Source organism: Carlito syrichta, unplaced genomic scaffold, assembly GCF_000164805.1.
Source record: "Carlito syrichta isolate Samal-C Ts95f unplaced genomic scaffold, Tarsius_syrichta-2.0.1 Scaffold305870, whole genome shotgun sequence".
In the NCBI taxonomy this organism is placed as follows: Eukaryota; Metazoa; Chordata; class Mammalia; order Primates; family Tarsiidae; genus Carlito; species Carlito syrichta.
Window position 1 is genome coordinate 557,549 of NW_007249966.1, and position 26,288 is coordinate 583,836.

At 35.1% G+C, this 26,288-nt stretch overlaps 1 protein-coding gene across 1 annotated transcript in view; it reads left to right on the forward strand.

The window, feature by feature from the left end:
- The window catches only part of PREX2 (phosphatidylinositol-3,4,5-trisphosphate dependent Rac exchange factor 2), a 264,759-nt gene that overhangs the window by 141,670 nt on the left and 96,801 nt on the right, over window positions 1–26,288 (forward strand). Inside the window, exons 26-32 of the mRNA XM_008062862.1 lie at window positions 5,926–6,105; window positions 8,597–8,691; window positions 9,864–9,946; window positions 10,664–10,754; window positions 11,402–11,530; window positions 16,080–16,121; window positions 22,096–22,313. Of these exons, the coding sequence (XP_008061053.1) occupies window positions 5,926–6,105; window positions 8,597–8,691; window positions 9,864–9,946; window positions 10,664–10,754; window positions 11,402–11,530; window positions 16,080–16,121; window positions 22,096–22,313 (838 nt within the window). The remainder of the gene's footprint in view (window positions 1–5,925; window positions 6,106–8,596; window positions 8,692–9,863; window positions 9,947–10,663; window positions 10,755–11,401; window positions 11,531–16,079; window positions 16,122–22,095; window positions 22,314–26,288) is intronic.

Sequence of the window (26,288 nt, forward strand, 5' to 3'; positions counted from 1 at the left end):
AAGTTTGTGGTGGAAATTGTACAAATTAATACAGAAAGCAGTCAGTTTAGTGCCTAATATCATGCTTGCTCATCTATTCAAGGGATGGAAATTATTGAATATATCCAAAGTTGGTAGATTCTAAAAATGGTATAACACTGGTATCTTCTTTTTATTGTGCTCTCTTTATGAAGTTGTGAATTTAAATTGCTACTAGATGTGTACTGCTTATTTCATACACACATATCATCCTATACATATTTCCATAATTAATTCAGTTCTGGCACAAAATGTTTAGAGCTTATTCCAAGCTTGATTGTAATTAGACATTACACTGTTGCATTCATAATTACATATCTCTTGTTTGACTCATCTTTGAAATCTAGAAATAAAAATCACCATGTTTTGATACATTGTATTTTTAAAATCATCTTTAGTATTTACTGTTTACTATACACTTTTTCTGAAGTTTTAGAATTAAGATTCAGTTTTCTTATGTCTAATACAACGGTTTTAAAAAATTAATTATAACATTTTGCATGTTTTCTTGTGACTTCCCCATTTACAGGTAAATTAAATAATTTGAGATTGCCAAGAGAACAGGAGACTGTTTTTAAGCAAATATATAATACTTTCGAATTGTCTTGGAATCCTCATGACAGAGAAGTCTATAGTTAGGGCAATATATTTTACTTTATTTAATACATGGGATTTTATTATATTATATGTTCTATTTTAGAAACCAGTTCTCTTCCCCCTGAGGTATTCAGAAAGTGTATGGAAGAATCTTGAGTAATAAGGCAAAAGATAGTGGCATGGAATCATAGATCCTAGATCTCAAAGGGATTTTTAAGAGAACATCTGGACTAGTCCCATACATTTAGTTCCAAGAATTATAATTCCCACCTTTTGGATGAGTCCTTTGTCAATGACAGGATTATTGATGTGCCTCAGCTGACATTGCTCAGAGACTAAGCCTCTAATGGATTGACTATCATCAGCACTGCCTGGCAGTTATCCAGGCTCTTTTTGTGAATTTATTGATTTTTTTTAAAGTTCAGGTCATGTAGAAATATTTTCAAGAAAAATTTTGAACCCAGGTGTTCCCTTTTCTTGGCTTAAAATGTTTCTGTTTAAAGCACTACTTACAGGAAAAGGTTATTTTTATTAACTAAAACTACTTAAGATGATCATTTTTCACTTAAGATTTCCCCACTTTGTTATTCTAAAAGCCTTTTCTCAACTGTGCATTTATTAGAAAAGTGCTGTGAAGTGAGCAAATGATTGGAGAAACCAACTTGGTCTTCTCTGTGTATACCACATAATGTAATTCTAAATATAAATATGTCCCACATAATTCAATGTGCAATATAACCACTTTAAAACAGTATAGTTGTCCAACTGGCTGGATTTTCTATTGTCCTTAGTATTCAGAGATGCCACAGTGCAGTCCAGATTAACAAATTATTTAAAAAGCTAGTTACCGAGCAACTCTTACCCTATAGTAATTATTATTGGTCAGACAAATATGTCTCTGCACTGTGGAGAAGCAGATCTCAGATGTGTTGCCAAGTTTTAAGAAAAATTACCTGATAATGTCTCATTGCTAGCCTTTCTAGAAGCTGTTCATTTCCATGAAAGGACCTGGGATTAAGCTTGAGTTTGTCTTTTTTTTAAACTTTATTTTATTATAACGATGTGGGGTACAAATCAGGATTAGTTACGTGCCGGTAAAGTTTGGGCCTCTAATTGGTCCTCACTGTCCCTGGTTTAGGATCAGGTACCCTTAGTGATATGAGCTTGTCTTATAATAAAGTCTGGTTACTCTGCCACTTGGGAACACCTCTCCTAGAAATAAATTTCCTTTAACACATAGGCATTTTGCCACATCCTCCTACATAGCTTCAGATCCAAAGATGAAACTAGAGATGAATCTGCTGACTAGTAACATGAGGTAAGATGATGTAGTAAATGTAACCAAGGCTTTACAATTTCTGTTTCATTTTGGAAGCTAATGACATTTGCCTTTTATGGGCTATTTTCTGAATAATGACACTTATGTACTAGGAAAAAAGCAAAAGGAAAAATAATTCATATCCCAAACCTTTGATGCAATTTTAAATAGGGGATTTGTGTATTCTCACAGGGAAGAAATGAATGAAGAGTACTGGGGCCTTGTGAAGATAGGAATTTTGAGAACAGACTTCATTTTGCAGGTGTCAGATGCCTCAAGATTGAGTGATGAACACACTGCATCCTAAGACAGTTAGTGACCCCGGGGTTACAGATAGGAAGGGTGTTGTTGTGTCGGTATTATCCTTGAGATTTCTTCAAGCATTTTGCTGGTAAATTTACAGAAAGAGAGCACAATATCATAAAAACCAAAATTTGTTACTGGCACTTATTTTCCAGGCAGAGCTACACTATTACATATATTGACTTATTTCAGTCTCACAGTTTCTCTATGATCTGGGTTAGAAAACACTGGGATGCATCACAGACATCTCCAACTTATATTTGTTTCCAAAACTGAATGCTAATTTCCTCATACTCAAATCTGTTTTGACTCCTTCCCGTTAAGGTCTTCCCCTTCTCAGTAAAATATTCCCCACCTCTTCAGCTCATCAAGCCAGAATCCAGGTGCTGATTTGGTTCTTCTCTTTTCTTTCTTTCCACCTCCAACACCTCATCAAGTTCTCTCGATTCTACCTCAGAGTGTATCTGTATCCATCACTGTAGACTGCATCAGCATCATCCCTCACTAGTGCCACCGGAGGAGCTTCTGAGCTGTGCCTCCTCCCTCTGACATTTTCTAGGTTTAGCAGATGCCATCGGGTGGTGTTGCAATATAAAGTATTATTAAATACTGTGGTCTGCAAGTTTCTAGGCCATCTGCCTTGTTCATCTCCCTAAGTTCATCTAGGTCCAGCTTTATGAGCCACTTTCTGTTCCTGGAAAATGATAAACTCAGTCCCACCTTGGGATGCTCTGTCTGGTCGGCTCTGCTTCTGAGGTCTGCGTGCCTGGCCTCCTGGGCACTCAAGTGCCAGGCTAATGGCACATCGGTAGAGAAGCTGTGCCTAGTCCCCAAATGTAAATCCTCCCCCTAGCCCAGTTACTCGTGGAGTACTTCCCTAGACATGTCCTAGTTTCTGTGCAACACCTGATTTTTATCCCCTTCATTGTTATATTAACAAAAAGCTCTAAAGTCTCACAGACTTAAGACAACACAGGTTCTTTCTTGCTCCCTCTACGTGTCCATCGTAGGTCATTGTCTCTGCTCTACATTGCCCTCACTCAGAGTGACAGGCTGACAGATCTCCCATTAGCTGAAATGTCTCTAATTGTTTGGCAGGGAGAAGGAAATGAGGCAAACTGTGCACTGGCATAAAGCCTTCTACCTAGAAGGAATCTATGTCACGACCACTCACACTGTGCTACTAACACTGTAAGTCACATAGCCATGCCTGTCCCTGGTGGGTTAGGGGAATGCCAGCGGGTCATGTACTTAACAGAACTGGGATGTGGTGGACAGCACTGATGACCACCCTACTCTGAGTGTGCAACTTAGATGCTTAATTTATGAAGGACATGTAGGTAACAGTGTGTCTCACCTACCTCACCTATAAAATGGGGAAAGTGATAGTAATACCTACCACATGAGGTGGTTTTAGAAGTTAAATGAAATCATACCTAAGTATTAACATAACTTAATACTAGTGACTGGCATAAAAGCTCAACAAATGTTAGCAATGATGATGATGATATGATCATGATGACAGTTTAAAGCAGACATATAGTTGCAATAAACTATGTACAACAATTTTTATTAATCAATGGCATTAGGAGATCTGGAATGCATACAGCTGAGGATTTTGATTAATGGGCCTTTAGTAGGTAGCTTTATATTGTATATGAGCGGAAGTAAAGGAAAATATTTCTGCAGACACAAATAAGATAGTTTGATGCCTACTGTTACTTTTCAATATCTAGAAATTTTATGCAAAAACATAGCATCGAAATTGCGGTTTTTCTATCATTTGTTTGTAAGCCTAACACTTGTTCCCACAGGGTCAGTGCAAGTATAATTGCAGCTGGTTTAAATAAAAAGTAAATATGTGAATACAATTCATATAACACTGAAAGAAAATGTTTATGCTTAGCCCCATGACTTCTAATTTAAAAGATACATAAGCACAGAGGACTTTGCAGAATAAGAACTCCTGCTTATCTTTCCTCTTTGGTATTCAGAGTTCATCTGTCTATGCAGCCTGTAACTTAGATAATTGGAGTTAGTCTAATGTTTTAATCTTTTGGGTGGAGAGGGTGAATAAATACACAATCTGTCTCAGAAGACATTAAAGTATCTCTCCAAATAGAAAAACTGTGTTTAAAATAATCCATTGTTTTCAGTTACTGAAAAGGTCCACGGGGCCTTGAACAATGAAACAAAGCTCCTTCAATTTTTACTCCTGTCTAAAAACTATAAAATGCCCAAAATTATTCAGATATCACCTCACAGTAAAAATCTTACCTGACTATATAATCTGAAATGGCAGCTTCGTGCTTTCTTCTCTTCTTCATTTTTCTCCTTAGCAGTTGCCACCATTAGATACACTATAAAGTTTACTTGTTTATTGTTTGTCTCTTCTTAGCAGATTTTGAGCTCCAAGAAGGCAGGGGCTCTTGTATGTTTTGTAAATTGCTTTTCCACAGCACCAAGAACAGTGCATGGTATCATAAATGTGTTTAATTACTTAGTGAAATCACTTAACAGGTGATTTTACTCAATGCACAGTATTGGGTTTGAAATTAACGGCTATGTATAAGAGATACAAGATTTTCATGGTTTTGAAATAGCAAAACAAACATTACATTGCTATGGAAAAATGAGGGTCGAGATGTGTGCTGTTGATTGGAACTGAATGTCGTAAGTATTTAGTAAAGGGGAAGACAATTGCTGGCCACACATGGGCCCTGTGTTTGGACATGGTTTAACATATTTTGCAAATTTGATAGCATGCTATTTGATAATAAAGTCACATTTTTGCCTAATTGTGAGTCAGATAGTTCTAACAGAAACATCCCCAGCCAAACATTCAGACCTAGAGTGGTATAGGCAGCAGCTACTCAAAGTCTTCATCAGATTTCACACCACTTCAGTCTTAATGTGACTTTTTAGCCTGGAGCCAAGTCTTCATTTGGGCAGATTCGTGACATTTCATCCTGGCTGGATTGCACATGACATTGGAGTTGCTCCCGATTCCACATATCCTTGCATTATGACTCATCTTAGTCTCTGATCATCTCTAAAACCAACACTTCTGTTTGTAGGAAGTGATAAAGGAATTAACAATGTGATATTCTCCCTACCAGATGGAGAAAGCCTGGGAGAAACCCAAGGCAGCGGTAGAGGGGCAGGTGGGCTTTTAATATCAAGGATGAGCAAGGATATGAAAGCATATTTGGTGTTTGGTTTTAACATTTGATTAGCACAGTAAAGTTCACCGAGTACTTTCATATAGTGCTGCTGGTGGTGGTCATCTAGAGGGGAAAGGGTGCACCAGGAATTTGTTTCTTGCATTTCATTCTCACAGCAATCATGTGAGCTGGTTATTCTCATCATTCTCATATTATAAATGTCAAAAAAAAAAAAAAAGAAAAAGAACTTCCCATAGCTCTGTTTTAGATATTGTTATAAGTGGCAGAACCTGGATTTGAACGAAGTTTTCTGGTCTAAATTGTATGGCACTTCTGTTACTTATTCTGAGAAGAAAAAGTGAACTTTCTTTGACATGCTTTTTATGCAGTAGAATATTTATTTGATGTGAAACATGGAGAAACTCTAGAAATATTTGTAAGCCTATCATCTTCAGCCAATTAGGCAGTTGTCTATAGCAGACAGTTTGAAAATGTGCACTTATTTTTTAAAATATCACGTTGCAGCCTTCTGTCTTCAATAACATACTCTCCTAAATTGGAACGTAAGACATCAGAGAGCATAATACCAACAGACAGTGACAATGAAAAGGGAGAAAGGAATAGCAAACGAGTCTGTTTCAATGTAGCAGGTGATGAGCAGGAAGATTCAGGTCATGATACCATCAGCAACAGAGACTCTTACAGGTAATTCAGTAATTCCTCAAACTCATTTGATAAATAAACAGAGTCCAACGTGATCTTGTATTTTCCACAAAGGTCTTGAAAAACGTTTTTGATTGTTGTTGCTTCTTTAATTGCCTCTCAAAATAATCTGTTATTACCAACCTCAGATAACCTATAATGGGACAGCATAGTCTTTCAAATTCTTCCCTTTTATAATTTGAGTAACTTGGAAAAAATGTTTTTTTCTCCAGCTGTGTGAACCTAATTTGACCTTGTCCTACATATGGTTTGTGTAGCAAATAAGAAAATTGTGCCTATTCATTAATATTTTTTTCAAATACCTGTTTCTGATCATTGGTTTATTGAACAGCAAATATAAGTTCTTTTTGCCTTATTTATCCTTTTTCTTTTTACATTCTATGTTCCTAGCTATTTGAACTAATTTCACTTACCCACCTCCCTGACCAACTTTTTTTTTTCCTTTTAATACCTTCCGTATTAGTTCTCTAGGACTGCTGTAACAAAGTACTACAACCTGGATGGCTTAACCAACAGAACTTTATTATCACACAGTTCTGGAGACTAGAAATCTGAAACCAAAGTTGGCTGTGTGGTTCCTTCTGAGGGCTATGAAGGAAGGATCTGGTCTAGGCCTCTCTTCTTGACATGTAAATGGCTATCTTCTTTCTCCCTGTGTGTAGTCATATCATCTTCCCTCTATGTGTCTTTGTGTCCAAATTTCCCCTTCTTCTAAGGATACTAGTCATATTGGATTAAAGACTTGACCTAATGCCCTCAGTTACCTCAGTTAACTCAGTTACCTCTGTAAAGACCCTATCTCCAAATAAGTTCACATGCTAAGGTATGAGGTATTATACTTCAACAGATGTAATGGGGAAGAGGGGAGGGGCGCACAGAATTCAGCCCATACACTTTCTCTCCAAACTGTGGTTATCTTCCTACCAGACTATCAAATGCCATCTTCTCCCATGAACTTCCTTAACTGAACGTGCTTTTATTCCCTTGAATCCTTGTATCACCTGAAACCTCATGGAGGACTGTTATAACCAGCCACATAAGATGTGTATATGATTATGACTTTAACATCTTCCATTTCATTTATATTAACTGAAGGTAATAACTATCTTATTCACTCTTATTTACTATACAGTTTTGCAATGAAAAGATATAGATTAAATGTTAATTAAATCAAAGTTATCCTCCTCAGAGATGTTTATCACAAACTAGTATTAATAACTAACATTAAAAATGTATTTTCACCAGACACATAGGGAAAGAGGATGATTTCACATCAACCATTTGTGGCCGATTCTGATAGTTACTCTATTTTACATATCCAGAAACAGAGGCCCAGGGCAGTGGCACAGTTTACCCATGAGACCAGGTGGTCTGGCTTCACAGTTTCTCTCTTAACCACTCTGCTCATGAATACATGAGTTAATTATTCCTGGAGATTTAATAATAGATCACACAGATTAACCATTTTTACCATTTCACTTACTTTAGCTTCTAAGCATAACAATCTGCTCTTTAATAAGAACTATAGTTTTTGTTCTGGTGGGAAATTACATGTCTAAAAATACTTTCTTACCTCAAGTTCTAGTTATCAGATAATTACAGTTATGCTGACAGCCTCCCTCCAGGCTAAGATAAAAATTTTTAATGTAAATTTAAAGTTAAATAAGTCCTTATTAAAGTTAAATAAGTCCTTATGCTTATTCTGAGAGGAAAGAAAATGTTTCATCTCCTGCACTCTTTCTGTAATCTGTAATATGTCCATACTCACACACAAACATTTTAAATGTTCTTTCCTTGTACATTCATTATATCAAGCACTTTCCTGTACTGAGCTCTGAGCTGGAGACAGACAAGGAACCCATCCTCCCTGAGGAAGCTCAGAGTGTAACCAATAAATTATAATTTAAGCTACTAGAAATGGTTGAAAGGCAGAAATAATTAAACAGAATTTGTCTCTGTTAGCAAATTATCTAACTATAAGTATAGAACACCAAATAGATTATGAAGAATTTTAAGTTTGGTTTGACTTCTTATTCCCTAACTGTACATTTTTTAAAAATTCATTTTAGGATTAGATTAAATTACATTAAGAAATCTGAAATGTGGCTGAATTTAATGTTTTTTAAAAGTAAGATAAACTTGGACAGCTTGGCAAGACCTCATCTCTACAATAAATCAAAAAATTAGATGGTCGTGGTAGCATGCACCTATAGTTCTGGCTACTTGAAAGGCTGAGGTAGAAGGACCTCCAGAGCCCAGCAAGTTGACGCTGGGGTGGCCATTGAGTGTGCCACTGCCTGGGCGATGGAGTGAGACTCCAACTAAAAAAAAATCCAAGAAAGTAAGAAAAACTGAGTTGAACAAGATTCTATAAAACATATTAATACATCTAACTGTAGCCACAAGTTTATATAATAAGAAATTTCAGGAAAACTCAGGCCAACGAAAGTAACACGAAACTCACTCTTTTCAGCGACTGCAACAGCAACAGGAATTCCATTGCTTCCTTCACCAGTATTTGCAGTAGCCAGTGCAGCTCGTATTTTCACAGCGATGAAATGGACTCAGGTGCGTTGATGAAGGCCCCTGTTCTTGTTGATTTAGCCCTGAGACAACTTTAAGGGATTAACTGATCTATGTGCATTTTGACCTTTCTTCAGTCACTGTTGGTGGCCACACGTATTGCATTTCTGTCCTATGTGCTTCATAAAGTCAATTTCCCAATCGCATTATAAAGAGAGTGAATTTAAAAGACAGAAAAGAAAGCAAAGTAATTTTTATCTTAAGATATGCTTTATGGCCGGGCTCAGTGGCTCCGCTTGTAATCCCAGCACTTTGGGAGGCCGAGGTGAGTGGATTGCCTGAACCCGTGGGTTCGAGACCAGCCTTGGCAACTTGGCGAGCCCTCGTCTCTACAATAAAACACACCCAAAAAATAGCCGGGCGTGGTAGCGCACGTGTGTACTGGCTACTTGGAAGCCTGAGGCAGAAGGATTGCTGGACCCAGAAGGTCGACACTGGGGTGGCTGTGAGCGTGCGTGTCACTGCACCCCAGCCTGGGCGAAGGAATGAGACTCCAACTTAAAAAATAAATAAATAAATAAATAAATAAATAAGCATATATATATATATATTTATATATATATATATATATATGCTTTTTGAGCTCTCTGTGGTACTATGAAAGATTATGGGCATACAAGAAACACGTTTTACTGAAATCATGAGGTATTGGGATGAGCAGGTGGGTAGGGGGCTTAAAACCCAGGATTTCCAAGATAGCAGGTGCAACTGAGCTAGCCTTGTATTTGGGTATTGGATTTTGAGGGTAGTGGGGGGGGGTATTTTGAGTTAAATGCTGTTTGATATAAAATCTTATAATATATTATTAGTGTATGTTAACAAACTCTTTTCATCCAGTTAGGGCAGATCTTAATTTTTAGTTATACAGTTTATTTCAATTCTTCAACCATTAGAAACACACACCATTTGAAAGAATGATTAGCATGTGCCCCTTCTGTGAGGCATCCTGCTTTTACCTGTTTCAGAAGTAACAGTAATCTGGCATCCTAGGAGTAATTAAATCTTTTAGAATTCCTTTTCTCAACTTGAGAACTAATGTATGAAATAAAAGCTTGTGTTTAATTTTTTAAATTTTATTTAATATTAAAATATTTTGGAATGTTAAACGTAAGATGAATGATTCTTGATGGGTTTTTTTTTTTTTTTTTAATGTCTAGGTGATGAACTTCCCCTAAGTGTTCGCATTTCTCATGATAAACAGGACAAGATACATAGCTGCCTTGAGTATCTTTTCAGTCAGGTACAGTCGGGGCATCTGTAGTTCTTTTTTCCATGGACTAAACTGTGTGGAATCTCTCTCTCTCTCTCTCTCTCTCTCTCTCCCTCTCTCTCCATCTCTTCCCCTCCCTCCCCATCTCCCTCCCTCCTTCAATTTCTACCACTTAAAGCAGGAGTAAAGGTTCCTTCAGTCATACCCTAAAGGATTGTTGTGAATATCAAGTATTTTCTAGTCCTTGGAAAATTGTAGTCATACTGACAGAAGTCATTCTTCTTATTATTTGTTTTTTGATTAGGTTTCAAAATACTTTATGACATTTCTTGCTCATTTATTACTAATTTTAAAAAAGCACAACATTGTGTTTGGTGCTAATGTTGGTGTATTACATTTTTAAAAAATCATTGCCATAACCAAAATTTATAATAGAAGCTTTTACCACTTTGAAAAAATATTCCAATAACTTTTCGCTTTCAAAAAAAATCCCAGAGCTTTTACTTTACTTTATGAAGTAAATTTACATTTTGTGTTAATATGTGGTAAGAGAGTAAGAAATGTCATTGCAAATGTTATCAGGTAGGTTTATTCTATTGTTTTATTTAAAGATAAATGTTGCAAGTATCATGGAGTTTTAAAAATAATTATTGCTTTAAGGGAAAGTATTTTATGAGATTTACTCCTAGAAATATTTATTATGTATCATGAAAGTTATGTGACTCTCAGAGATCCTGCTATTGACAGGTGGATTCAATCACCAATCTCCTAAAAGGGCAAGCTGTTATGAGGGCCTTTGAAAAAACCAAGTATCTCACACCAGGACGAGGATTACAAGGTAAGATTTTTAAAAATAGTATTAGAAACAATTGAGAAACAAAAAATGGTACACAATATATAGTCGTGAGGCAAAGACATCTATATAAGAAGAAAAAACTTGTTAATCTTGCTTTATAATTCACTAAATACTACTTCTATTTCAATAATTTTTAGATATGTAAGAAATCTGTATAGGATCTTCTACATTTCTTTGAAAGTTTAAAATGTTTAATACTTACAGGGGTCAGGCTGAACAAAAGTGAGTTAATTGAAGGTACTTAAATATTAAGTAGCTTTTGCTGAAACCAAGGATAATGCCTACTTGGTTATATCCCAGTGCGGGGTGAGAGGGGAAGAGGTGAGAGAAATGTGAGTTGCTGAACAAAACAGGACATATAGAGCTAATACTTTCTCACATGCAGTTTGGCATATTGAAAGTAGAGTTATTATCTAAATTTGCTTCTTGGTTTAAACATTTATAAGAAAATAACATTAATGTTTGACTTTTTAAGATTTAATACATTTTCTGGTATGATATGGCAAAAGAAATTACCACCATGTGAACAGTCATAGGAAAACAGTGATAAAAGAAAGATTTGAGAACCTACAGGCTTAATTGCTTGGGAATTCATTGAGGCTTAACAGAGGTTTTCTGTATTTATTTAGAATTTCAACAGGAAATGGAACCAAAACTGAGTTGTCCCAAAAGGTTAAGGCTTCACATCAAGCAAGATCCTTGGAATCTTCCCAGCAGCGTCCGGACCCTTGCTCAGAACATCAGAAAATTTGTCGAAGGTCAGCATGAAAAGAAAAGAACATTGCTTGATATTAGCAATAATCATTTAAAAAAAACCCCACTAAACTCAAAAGTTTGGTAATGCCTACTTACTTGGTGCATTTTGTGAGGAAAATAAAAGGACTGAAAATGGCGAGGAAGGAAGGAGAGAAGGAATAAGATTGCAGAACCTCGTGGCTCAAGGTGATAAAAATGGTAGACTAAATCATGGAGAATATTCTGTGTATAAAATAAGGGTTCAAACTTATGAAGACAAATGAACATGAAGAGAGTTTAATATTTTACATATGAAACAATATCAGAAAAATTATAAAGGCATGAAACTACGGTAAAATGGAAAGTCTAAAAAATTCAGGTATGAATCTGTGTGAGAATCAAAATAGGCTGCATTATTAGTCTTTAAGTTTCTATTTCAGAAGTGTTTTTCTTAGATGATTATTGACTACCATGACGTTATTAACATGACATCCAAACATGGGTACCACCTGTAAGATGGAAATGTGAAACTTGGAGACAACTCAAATGACTCTGTTTAGGATCAGGATGATTAAGCAGAAAATTCTGTGAGTTTCCAAAGTGATTATGGCGAAGAGATGAAACGAGAAATGTGTTTAATTTTTTAAATGTCTAGTTCAGCAATTTTCTTCCCAGTGATTAGACCCTTGGTTGGCAAAGTCTGGAGATAATTTTGGTTGTCACGATTGGGTGTGCTACTGGCACGTGTGGGGAGATGCCAAGAATGCTACTCAATATTCCATAACATGCAGCACTGTTCCTCAGACAATTGTTTGATCTAAAATGTGGATATTGCTAAGGTTGGAGAAACTTGTACTTAAGTATTATTCCTGTGTTTACATTTTTATTCCTTAGTCATTTGTATGTCAGTTGAATGTGGCATGTAGTATTCAGCAGAATTACAGCATAACTCCAGTCACTACCATTTTAGGGTAAATTAGAGAGAGCTGTCTACTTTGCTCACAAACGACAGCATCCTTAGTCCTGATGGAGTCTGAGCCACTTAACTTCTTTAGGATTTAACTTACATTTATTAAATGACAACTGATTTAAATATTCTGTGATTATCAAGTCTTCTGCATAGAAAAATATTCAAATATAACAGCTCAGATATTGTTTAGAGATAAGTAGAGAGGACATTTGTATAGATATGGAACTTTTCCCCCAAATAAGTCATAGTAATTCTATTGTGTGATGAAATCTTTAGTTTTTTTGTTTGTTTGTTTGTTTGTTTTAGAAAGTAGGATTTATTGAAAGGTTAGAAAAGCTCTCACAGTGGGAGGGGACCCGAAGGGATTGCCCAAAATCTTTAGCTTTTGACAGCTGGGTTTCTTGGCTGTATTTTTATTTTATGGTTTAATGAATGGTTACCTGTGGCACTTTGTAAGATCACATTTAATGGAAAGTCTGAATTTAAAACCTTCCAAAATAATAGCATAAATGATAAGTACTTTTTTTTTTGAGTGAGAGTCTCACTCTGTCACCCAGACTGGAGTGCGGTGGCACACTCACAGCCACAGCAGTCTCAGTCTTTCAAGTAATTGGAACCACAGGTTCATGCCACATCACCCATCTAATTTTTTTATTTATTGTGGAGACAAAGTCTCATCAAGTTGCCCGGGTTGTTTTCAAACCTCTGGGCTCAGGCAATCCTCTTGCCTCAGCCTCCCAAAGTGCCGGGATTACAGGCATGAGCTACCACATCTGGCAGATAAGTACACTTTTAAAAGACAGTTAGATTTAAGAAACTTCAGCATATACTTCACTGAGTAAAAGGTATGTTTTCACTGAATAGATACTTGTATCATAATACTCCAGGAAGTTACAATTCTGCAATTGTTTTTATCATCTATGCATTTTTCTATTTACATTTGTTTTAGAATGCATACAGTATTGGTTAACAATGGTGATGTTCTTAATACCTTTTCTCACTTTTTTGATCAGCTTTAAGATAATTTCTAACGCAGAACGAAAAGTTTGATTTTTTTAAAAAGTATTTGTTTTAAGAATCTTACATGTCCATCTCAAGTCCTGTTTTTATACTCTTTTCACCCCATGTCACAATAAACAACTGTGGGAATGACAACTATATATACATATTGAGTGGTTGATTGATAGGTATTATGAATATGGGTGCCACTCTTGGTCATGTGAGCACAGCTGCTGGTTGGGTGTGGTTGGGTCGGCTGAGAATCTTATACTCAATGGTGTAGGGAGACCCTTTGCAGAATTTAAGTTGCATCCCTGATTGCACGTTTCAGAGCTCTTTGGATAATAGCAGTGATCGTCATCATGTTAAGTGAGTCTTTTAAAAATGATTACTTTGCCATCATTGCTTCAGCCAATGGACTACACAAGAGAAAAGGCAAGCTGCCATTCATAGTCATCTGTGCATTATCTGGTCCTGTAATATGGAAGGAAAACAGCAGCATTGGGATCCTTGAAATCAATTGCTTGTTATGTGGCGGTCCTCTCAAGTAACCTCACCAGTTCAGCACAAATGTATACTATACAACTTAAAGTCGTTTTCATTCTACTTCCCAGATTGTCTTTATGTAGGGGACGATTTAGTGGAAGATGATGTTTGGCAGGAAATTTAACATGATGTCACCTGGCTAAAATTTCATGGTTTGTATGGTAGCTGGGATGATCCCTTTCTAATGTTCCCTCATCTCTGATTTCAAAATTTTCCATCAATTATATACAAAATATGATATCAAAGTGTCATAGTTCTATGGTCTTTATTTAGGAAAGATTGTTGCAGTGCTATTCAAAACTTAAGTCATTATATACTCATTCATTTGCAGCAGATTAAACTGAGCATGAAAGAGAGCAGAGAAGATAGTGGATTAAGTGGGGACGGACTGATTATATGGAGTCATCAACGTCATGGCTATCTCCTGCTTAACTTCTTGGCTAAGTTAGAGGGAGTGTCATATGGTCATATGATCAGCTTGAATGAATATCTTTCTATTTGAGTAGCTCACCTTAAATTCACATGTCTGTTAGTGAACACATTTTCAACTCTTTGCTCCCCACAAAAATTGTATGTTTCTCAAAAGCTCCCATTTTTTCAGCAACCTACTTTTTTTCATTTTTTCCCTCTGCATTTGTCCCAATATCCAAAAGAGCATCTCTTCACTTTTTGCCTTTTTCATCATAACCCTCAATAATTGCGTTGATTTTCTGGGTAAACTTCCTGTTCCCATTTTTTCTGATTCATATATACAATTACCAGATTCATCCTCCTAAAATAATCATGTTCATGATTTTAGTACTTTGTACCAAAGCCTTGTAGTGATTTTCTGGTAAATATTAATAAGACTAAATTCATCAGTCTGACGTTAGAAGCCATTTTTCAGTGGGGATTTCTAGTTGTACCCTAATCTCTGTCCCTTAGAGACATAATAAAATCTCTTTATGCTGAACTGTTGGATAATCATTATTCATTTTCTACTATATTTTTTGCTGGCATGATTTCTTTGCCTTAGAATATGTACCTATTCCCTTACTCTCAAAGTTTAAATTTTTTAGTGAAATATTTTCTAATCTCACTTGGAATTCCATACCAGCTTTGGCCAGATTCAGATTAAAACAGTAATGGTCATCTTTACATGTATACAGTACTTTAAACAATTTTCAAAGACTTTTCATATATAGTCCTGTTTATTTTGCCTACCCGGGGCTGTAAAATAGATAAGGTTGATGTTGTCATTATTTATAGATGAACTGATTGAGACTCAAAGTATTTTAACAATTTTCTAAAGCCACAAAGCTATTGTATAACAGGTCCATCTTCTGACTCAGTTTAGTACACTTTCCTACTTCTGAAATTTTTTGTTCTTAACAGTCTCACTTGTAAAATGTACTTTCCTTTAAAGTATTTCCTGCATTTCTTGTGGATTAATTATATCTCTCTGACTCTATTGTGAACCTGTCTAGAGTAGGATATGGTTTAACTCTTTTTGTTTCCCCTAATCTAGGACACTTAGCAAGAACTCTGTAAATTGATTAATTGATCTGTTGAGAGGAAGTTACCATTTGGAAGCAATGGACACATAACTCATTGGACACATAGCATGTAGCAATGAGCACGAATTTATACACATTATCAAACATCTCTGATTGGCCCTGTGTGAGATGAGGTGGAAAGAAGAACATTATATACATATATATAATCTTTAGAAGTTTAAATAGCAATAGCAGAAAAATTGAAAGTTCATTAACATAGATAATAAAAACTACAGGAACTTAAAGAACACTACACAGACTAAAACAGCTAAGGATGACCTGCATAGTTGACAACATTTAAATGATGTTTCATTGACTAATATAATTCAGAACTAAAAGACATTTTAGAGTCTTGAACAATGAATCGAGTTTATATAGGCAAATAGGCAAGAGTAGACTATCAAGCAAGTGGAATTTAATAATAAAATTGTGCTAATTTTGACTACACAGTTAAAATGTGGTATTTGTGGCAGAAAAAGAGTATACACTTAACTGATTAACAACTATTTTCTTTTTCTACAGAGGTAAAGTGTAGAATACTTCTGGCTCTTCTTGAATTTTCAGGTAACATTTTGCATTATTTTTGTACTATGGAAGTGATTGTGACTTGAAATCTCAGAAATCTCATAATATGAACACAGGGTCTTCAACCAGTTTCAAAAATAAATAGAAATATGATCCCTACTATCTCTAAAGAATTGGAAAGATTAGAAACAATCTAACAAACATATACTCATCTTTGATTACAGGCAAAAGTGTGAAAGCATGTATGAATATATATTTAAACAGAATGTCATTAAAAAGGAGAAAGAGCAGATTGGGGTAAAGTTAATTGTGGAAGTAGAATTTATTGTGAAGTTGTGTCTAATTTTGTTCATGAACAAAGATGTATGTAAACATTTTACAGATATTACTCACATTAAAATACTTCTACCACACATTTACTGGGAGCTCAAAAAATAGTAGCCATGGAAAGTGTGCTAGAGGACAATTAAATATTTAATGAAACTCTAAATTACAGACAATAGACTTAGTGTCATAAAGGCAGGTACTGTATCTATTTTGGTCATCAATAAGTGCCTAAAGTAGTGACTGGCACATAGATGTTCAACAAACATTTGTTGCAAATTGAATGAAAAATGATATGAATGAAAAAGGAAAACTTGATGAAATATTTCAACCAGGTTTTTATTCAAAATGCATTTAGAAGGAAATGGATCCTAAAGATTAGAAAGACTCATATACATGCCATTCAATAAGAGTGAACAGTTTAATGTTAGCTTGCTATGTTTCTCTTTCTGTAGATTTAGAGATATATAGATATTTTGGTTGACTATTATTTTCATCTATTTCTCATAAAGTATGTATATATACACAAATATTATTATACTAATTTTAGATTTTGGTAAATATTTGTTTTGAAAAATGTAACCTGAACAATTAGCTGTTATATCAGTCAACTTTTGTTGTGTTAAAAAGATCCCCAGGCCACTGCCTTGCTAGACTCTGGTGTGGCCATGTGCTCTTTGAGCTATGACTGTTGCCATGCTGCCTGGCTTTGGTTCCCTCCCCAACCTTGGGAAGGTGAATCTTCTTTTTCTCTCTCTAATTTACTTTAAATAAACTATATTTTCTAATCTAAAAAAAAAAAAAAGTCCCCAAACTTTATTGCCTAAAACAATAATCATGTATTCTTGCTTACCTGTCTAGTGTCATCTGGCCTGTTCTGCTGATCTGTGCCAGGTGTTGATCTTGACTGGGTTTGCCCTTGTGTCTTCAGTCAGGTGATTTGTTGCCTGGGCACAACTGATCTAGAGTGGCCTCGCTCACATATGTGACAATTGGCTGGCTGTTAGCTGGGGTAGCAGGGCTGCCTGGGCCACGCATCTCTCATCATCTATGAGGCTAGCCTCTTGTTCAGATGGTGGATATACAGGGTCTTGAGAAGACAACAGTAATGTACAAAGATTTGCCACCTTCTATTGGGAAAGGTGTGTAACTGGCAGGCTGAGATGCAAAGACTAGAAACATGGACTCTGCTTCTGATGGTTTAGGAATCTCAAAATTATATTACAAGGACATAGATACAAGGAGGGAAAGAATTTGCGACCACTTTTACAACCTACCACACATGGAAATTTTAAATTCTGAAGGAATGAATGGGTCATATTACCCAGAGGGCTTTTTTGTTTGATGGTTGGTCTTTGCCTTAATTAAATAAGTTTTTTTTCCTTTGTCTTTGACTAATAATAACAAAAATATACTTTTTTGAGCTTTAATAACAACAGTAAAAATACTTCATGGATCTAATTTTCATGAATTTCATTGGGACCTCACAGTCATTCTGTGGGAATTTGATTATTGTTTCCACAGCTTTAAAGAGGAAGAAATTGACATTCGAGGATATTAATAATAACTAGCTAATGGTATTCATTCAACACATATTTCTGAGCATCTGGAAGGTTAGGCATATTGATGTCTTGTTGAATAAATGAATAAATGGTAGGTGACTGTTTTGAAATCCAAACTTAGTTTTGCCAATTCCAGAAGTGATCCTGGAATGCTTTGCTTTATTTATTAATATTCAAATGGCTGTTCTGGCAGATGCTTATTTTGATTTCAATTTTATTTTTCTATTCCTCTCATGATTATTTTCCTCCTACTTCGTTTGCTCACTCATATATAAGATGGCACCAAAGTAGTAGCCAAATTACTTTATATTTTTGACTGTGAAATTATATTCTTTGCTTGGAAAGGGTAGACTGTTTGCTCAATACTGTCTAAATACTATTCTTAACTCCCCTTGATTTCTACCTTTCTCTTTCTCCTTTTGTTTTTCTTTGTCTATTTTTTTTTCTCTCTCTGTTATTTCTGTGTTACTTATGTGTTTCTGGAAACTATCTTACTCTTTTTAGGCCAGCCAGCTAATTATGGAAGTTGAACTTTTAACAGTGAAGATTAAATGAAGTGTTAATATTTTTAAATGTATATAGAAGATGAGTTTAAGTAGGTGCTTAAGTACTGAAAGGAGACTGAAACCTTTAATAGGTACAAAAGCCATTTGTTTTAAGTGTATTCTCGCTACAAGAAAAATCTTTCTCTACAAAACTAATAGGCTGTCACATAAAAAATCAGAACCCTTACTTATGTTCTTTTTCTAGCAGCTGAAATCAGATGCTGCGATTCTTGCTGTAGTTCTGTCTTATTGATAAAAATAGGAAATGAAAATATTTTTGGCAAAGTTATGACACTTGTGAATGTCAAATGGCTGCACAATGGTAAGAAAAAGAACAGGATGTTTTTTGCTGGGAGTTAGCACTTTAAAAAAAAATTATATTGTTCGTTCTTCATTCAGCAATAAAACTGAGTACCTCCTCATCCAAGCTTTGTGCTAAATGCTAGAAAAAAAGAAGAATCACAATAATAATGCATTGTTATTTCACTTTGTGAAGTACTTTAGATGTTTTTTATCTCATGTATCTTTATTGCAGATCTAAGGAGGAGTATTTTACAAATGGGGATTCAATACCTAAAATCACATGGTTTAAAATGGGGAGCTGAAAGGAGATTATAACCCTCTAAAGCCTGTGAGCATAACTCGCATGATATGCCACTTCCCTGGTCTTGGTGTGCTGATGGTCCCTTGAACACAAACCCATGAGCAAACACTTGCAATGCTACATAATTAACCCACTGGTAGAGGGATACCTCAAGATCTGTGGCCACAGAGAGAAGTGCCTAGTACTTCCTATGGGAGAGGTGAATTTCACAAGGGGAGAAAATATTTCAATAGTTAGCGAGTTTCAATAGTTTGATGAGTTGACTCTTGAAGAATGATTTATAGTTTTTAAGGGGAGGGGGCAGGATAAGGGCCTGCAGATGGAAGGAACCACAGAAAAAGTGTAGGCCTTAATGGCACATAGTGTTTGAGGACCACTGAGCAGTACTGTGTGGCTCAAAGAGGACAGGTCTGTGCACTGCACTGTTCTAGCTGATTTCAAATATTCTGTTTTATTATACTCTCAAAACAACCCCGTGAAGATTGTGTCTGGATTGCAGAATGAGTGGAGGGAAGTAGTGTGTGGAGAAGATGTAAATACAAGTTGGGGATAGCTTGCTAGGATCCCCTTTATTTCACTGAGTTTTCTAATTTTGTTTTTCACTATGAGATGATGTCTTGTAAAAATTACTTGAAAAACTCTTGATATAATATGTGCATTTTTGAATCTGTACAAACAATTCGTCTATTCTCTGTCAAAAAATAGGAAAGTTTTAACAGAATATCATTTCATAAAGCAATAAGCATTTATTAAGCATGAAGTTTTATCAAGGATAGTTGAGGCTGCAACTTGGACTTTTCCATACCTCCAGTAATTGGTACAAATGTTTAATTCCTGTGGAGTATTCAGTATCAAAATTTGAATTAATGAAGGAATACAACTTCAGACTTTCAACAGGTTTTACAAATTGGAAAGGTGTGAATTTTAATTGTGATCAGTTCTGATTTGATAAGAGGTTGAATGAGAATCTTAATTTGACTTAAATGCATATAAAACATAGTAGCAGAATAAACATCTAAGTATTACTGGAGGGTAACAAAAGAACTGAGGGTTTTTTCTCAAAGGAAATTTGTCGGTAATTTTTTCTACTAGTGAAAAATTTGTTAACATTTGTGATCTCTTCTAAAGCTCGCAATGAAATCAGATCCTTCCTTCCCTAAACTTATGCTTCCTACTCGATGTGAACAATTTCTTTCCAATTGTATTTTTATTTAATCATTCTCAGGGTATTGGTGAGAGTACTCCTGCTAAAGCTATTGAAGTATTTTTTTAAATTTCTTCAGATTTTCTCCTTCACCATAGGACAACTAAAAAGCAAAGTAAAAATGTACAAAGAAGACATGAGGCAATTTTGACTTACTTGGTTTCTGTCTTGAACCTCAGAGCAGTAGCTGCACATTTGGGCTAACAAGATATCTGAATTACCCTCTTAAGTCAAACTAAATCCAGACATTTCAAGAAGCCAGAGAATGAATTCATACATTTTCATTTCACTCATGTTTGTGAGCGCCACTGGCTCATTATTTTCATCATTTATTCAGTAGACATTTAGTGGATGTCTACTCTCTGTTAGAAATTGTGTACAACAAAATAGTTTTTGGGGGTTTTTTTTCTTAATTGAGACCTGGGCAAAGTTCATTTCCAGTTTAAGCATTTTATAGTTACCTAAACACTCTTTCCTATCTAGTAGCATGGAGCACATGGTATAGAACTACTTCAAGGAAGCATCTAGCACGTGTTTTTGGTTAACTTAGTAAACTGAACTATGTGGAATTGCCCCATCCAATTATTTTGACCTACTAAAGTAGAAAGTTTATGTAAAATGAACCTAATAAATGAATATTTAACATAAAATAAAATATTTTAAATATTTTTCTAAAAATATGAAACTGAGTAACACAGAAACTACTTTATGTGTATACATGGCTTTTGATAGTTATTAAAAACAGATGTTCAGTTTTCTTGGTAAACATATTATAAATTATGCATTCTTGTCAATAAAACAAGAGTTTATCACTGAATAAAGACAGCCTTAATCTTCATGTTACACACTCATATTGACAAAGATTCTATGATCCTTTGAAATATTTAATATACTTTTGGGAGGAGATTATTTTTTCCTTTGGTTTTATTCTAGTGGAAGTGATTTTGCAATGTGCAGAATGTGTGGCTTGGTGTTTATATAGTTTGTATATATCCAACTATCCAAAGAAGTGAACCCTGTGTGTTACCTTGCTTCTATTTGAAAAAAAACTCTGGCTCAAGGCATTTCACAGAACAAACATACCTTCAAAGTGGGCCAACCAAAAATCTAGTCAGTTGCAGGGTAAGACTCCTAGTAAACATCAGTTTATGCTAAAACTATAAATATATTACTTATGTCAAAGAATTATATGAATTCATATTCCTGTAAATTTGGACATATTTATAACTCATGAAGTTTAATAAATCAACTCAGGAGAGACTGATTGGATTATTATTATAAACAATTGAATATCAAGTACTCTCTTCTCCATGTGTATTTTACATTAATATTTTGAGTAGATTTAGTAAGTAATTTTTTAATAGATAGTATTAATGATATTGTATTTCATTTGCCAGCACAAACTGAAAAATTGGACTTTGAGTTTCCTTTAGAAAAGTGTCATTGCAGCAAATGTAAATTGTATCCCATCAGGTAAAGGAACTATAAATAAATACTTATTTGTTCTCTCAGGTTTTATCAAACAATGTAATGGTTACAGAACAGAGTCACAATAGCAAGAAAAAGTTTTAAAATATTTCTAATATTTTTTGGTATTTAGTGTTTTCTAAAAAGCATATTTGCCATGTGTGTGCTATTTATAGAGCCCAAATTCACATTTTTCACATGGCTTGAGTTTAGTGAAAAGATGAAATACGAATGGATGTAGATGACCGATGAACTGGTCTTCTCTGATGACTTTTCAAAGCATTATTTATGTTCTCTTTGATCACAGACAGTGAGACACAGCTCCGGAGAGACATGGTTTTCTGCCAGAGTCTTGTAGCCACCGTCTGTGCCTTCTCTGAGCAGCTCATGGCAGCCTTAAATCAGATGTTTGATAACAGCAAGGAAAATGAGATGGAAACTTGGGAAGCCAGCAGAAGGTGGTTGGACCAAATAGCAAATGCAGGTGTTCTTTTTCACTTTCAGTCACTTCTGTCACCAAACTTGGTAAGGAATCACATGACTACCACTGTCTGTGTCTGTCTGGGTAACATGTGCCCAAATAACATATGATTATTTATTTCCCCCTTATTGTCTCCTTTGTTATTGCATCTATAGTCATTCAGCTAATTTACAAATATTTTTTCCCATGGTCTTACAAATTTTAATAAGTATGTAGAGTGCATGTTTTCTTTCTTGATTTTTATCTCTTGTCTGTGGCTGCTAAAAATTGAGAAAGCCTCCATTACTAATTCTTGTATCTCTAAACACTGACTGAGAAAGGTCATCAGAAGAAAAAGCATCTTTCTGCTGCTGTTCCTTATTCCCAGTCCAGAAGAGCAATCCTACCATGAAACCAAATCTCCCATTGAGGTTAATATTCTGGGATATGCTTGATAGAACGAACTCACACAACTTGCATGCCATACTGTCTGGCAATCTGTTTAAAATTTGCATATGTTAAATAATTTTAGTTCTTTGTATGCATGTTTGTTCTGTAAATATAAGAGCATTTTCTTAATTATTGTAGAATATTCTGTGGTTATGCATTCATTTTCCAAAGCGGATATGAAGCAAGCATCTTGAAATATTTGAAAAATAAAACTGTGGTGAACTTAAGAGATTTTTTTGCATATACCTTCTGTGGTTTAGATATTGTCATGATGTTTAAAAGCAAATATATTTACTTTTATATATAATTTTTAGTGCTCAATACATAGAATTGTGGCTTTAAACATGAGAACTTATTTCATCTATTTAAGGACACTTAGAAAATGTTGCTACTAGATAACATAGCTAAACTTTTAAATAAATATATATGAATTTGTACATCAAAATAATGTTTTTCTTCAGTGATGTTGAGAGTAGGAAGGTGATTGCTGCACTGCAGAGCTATAGAAGTTTTTGGAATGATAAGGTTAGGAAGTCTGTCTCAATGTACGTCATAAGAAACAGAAGTAGATCCTTTGCACAAAACTCTGTGTACTCCATATGGGTGATCAATCAAGATTGAATTAATGCAAAATGTGAAATTAGTCAGTTTGGAAAAAGTATTTAAAAACAAAATTAAAATTATTGCTTATCAAATGTAAATTACACATGATAGGAAATCCATTTCCGAACACATGGTAAGCATTAATTATTTGTTAAATGCGTGAGTAAATGAATAAGGCTTCATTTCTATTCTATTCTTACTTTAAAACTGCCATTGCCTAGTCAAGTGTTGGTAATTTTATTTCATTTGAAATCCCAAACAATGGTAGAAAATAATTACAAATCACGTATTTGGTAAATGACTTAGATCTAGAATAAAGAGCACCCTTAAATTTAAACAATAAAAAAACAAACAATTAAAAAGTGGGCAAAGAATTTGAATAGTCTGTTTCTCCAAAGAAGATATACAAATGATCAAAAAGCACATGAAAAGATGAACATTATCCACTAGGGAAATGCAAATCGAAACCACAGTAAAATATCACATCACATGTGGTGTGGATAGCTATAATTCAAAAGACAGATAATTACAAGAATTGGGAAGGAAGTGGAGAAACTGTAACACTCATAAATTGCTCTTGGGAATATAGTGCAGCCATTTTAGAAAACGGTTTGGCAGATCATCAAAATATGAAACATAGAGTTTCCATATTACCTAGAAATTCTACTTCTAGGTAATATCCAAGAGTAAAAAAAGCTTACATTTGCACAAAAACTTATACACAAATGTTCCTAGTAAGATTATTTGTAATAGCTAAAAAGTAAAAACATCTCAAATGTTCATCAATAGATAAATGGATAAACGAAATGTAGTCTATCCATACAATGGTATATATTACTCACCAACAAAAAGGAATGAAGTACTGATACATGCTACCACATGAATGAACCTTGAAAGCATTATGCTAATTGAAATAAGCTAGGCACAAAAAAACCCATACTGTTTGATTCCATTGCAGTGAAATGTGCTAACTAGGTAAATTTCAGATACAGAAAGTAGACTAGTGGTTGCCTGTGGCTCAGTATTGTGGGGAGGGAAATGGAGCATGGATATTAATAGGTACTGGGCTTCTTTTTGGTGTGATGAAAGTATTCTGAAGTGAGATGATGTTGAATAACTGCATAGCTCTGTGAATATATTAATAACCTCTGAGTTGTACACTTTAAAATGGGTGCATTTAACAGTACATGCATTAAGTATGTGAGTTATATCTCAATGAAGCTTTTTTATTTATCTAGTCTTGTGAAATCCTTAATTTAATGAACTGATTTTTAAAAAATATCCAAAGATTACTAAGGAAGGAAAGAAAGAAAGGAAGGAAGGAAGGAAGGAAGGAAGGAAGAAAGAAAGAAAGAAAGAAAGAAAGAAAGAAAGAAAGAAAGAAAGAAAGAAAGAAAGAAAGAAAGAAAAAAAAGAAACTGTTAGTGTTTCTGCCTCTGTCACAAAACAAAACATCTGCCTAGGAATGTGAATGGCTTTCTGGGATTTGCAGATACCTGTGGTCTGCGTGTCCCTGAGTGATAGGCACAGCTAATGCTTACTTATATATCACTTTGGCCACATCTTCTAGAACACCTGCCTTGTACCACAGTGTTCAGAGGCCTGTCTGGGACATTTCTTCCTTTGTATATTCTTCAATCAGAAAATCATTGATTTGTCACTACTGCTCTTCCCTTCTAGGTTCATCCATATTTTTGCTGGTTCAAAAGGATTTTTAAAAATAATAATTTTGAGCTACACATGGTGACTTTCTCTTGTAATTCTAGCTACTTGAGAGACTGAGGTGGGAGGATCCCTTGAGGCTAGGAGTTTGAGACCAGCCTGAGCAACATAGTGGCACATTATCTAAAATAATAATAGCAATAACAACAATAATAACAGTTTAATAAACTTTTATCCAGCACTTACTGTGCACTATGCAATAGTATCAAACCAAGGTGCAAAGGTGATGATTCTCTCAGCATCTTTGTTTCCATGCTATGTTTCTTTGGAGTCTGTTACTACCTGACTGATTCCTTTTCACACAGTGGAAATTCATTACCACTTCCTTCCCTCTTTCCTAATGCCACCCCAAAATCTCACTAAAAATTCCACTAATCCCACACCCAAAATATGGCCACAAGCTTATAACAACTTTTTGAAATGCTGTATCCAGCATGTTAAAATTATTGCTTGAAAAGATCATTGTCATTCTTTAGGAAACAAATTGCCTTTAAAAGATAAACTGTATATAACAAGATTAATTATATTTTCATGACAAAACTAGAGAGGCCAGAATCTAGTATCAGAAAGATTGTATCACTGGGATATGCACTGAACTTGTTAACATCTGGGCCTTACTTGTCTTAGCTATAAAATGATATGCAGTAAGAATGAGATAAATGATTAAAACAAATTTGATCTGATATTCACAAAACTCAGATTAAGACCTCATAAAAACAAGTGAGGTGAAATGATTCTTGCCATGGAGCTCTTTGGAAGACAAATAATTACACGTGGAAATTGATTTTAATTGCATTTCTAATAAACATCAAATTGAGTAATAAATTACCTTACCATAAAATAAGATGGCCATTATATAGTGTGACTTGTAAATAAAATAATTTTGCTTTTAGTTGTTATATCTTGTAGGATTTTAGAAGTTTAGAGGCAGGCTGGGCGTGGTGGTTCAAGCCTGTAATCCCAGCACTTTGGGAGGCTGAGGTGAGAGGATTGCCTGAACCCTCAGGTTCAAGACTAGCCTGGGCAACATGGTGAGACCTTGTCTCTACAATAAATCAATAAATTAGCCAGGCATGGTAGCACGTGCTTGTAGGTGCAGTTACTTGGGAGACTGAGGCGGAAGAATTGCCAGAACCCAGCAGGTTTGATACTGGGGTGGCCATGAGCGTCCCACTGTACTCCAACCTGGGCAACAAACCGAGATTTCAACTGAAAGAGAAAGAAAGAAAGAAAGAAAGGGGGGGGGGGGGGGGAGAGAGAAAAAA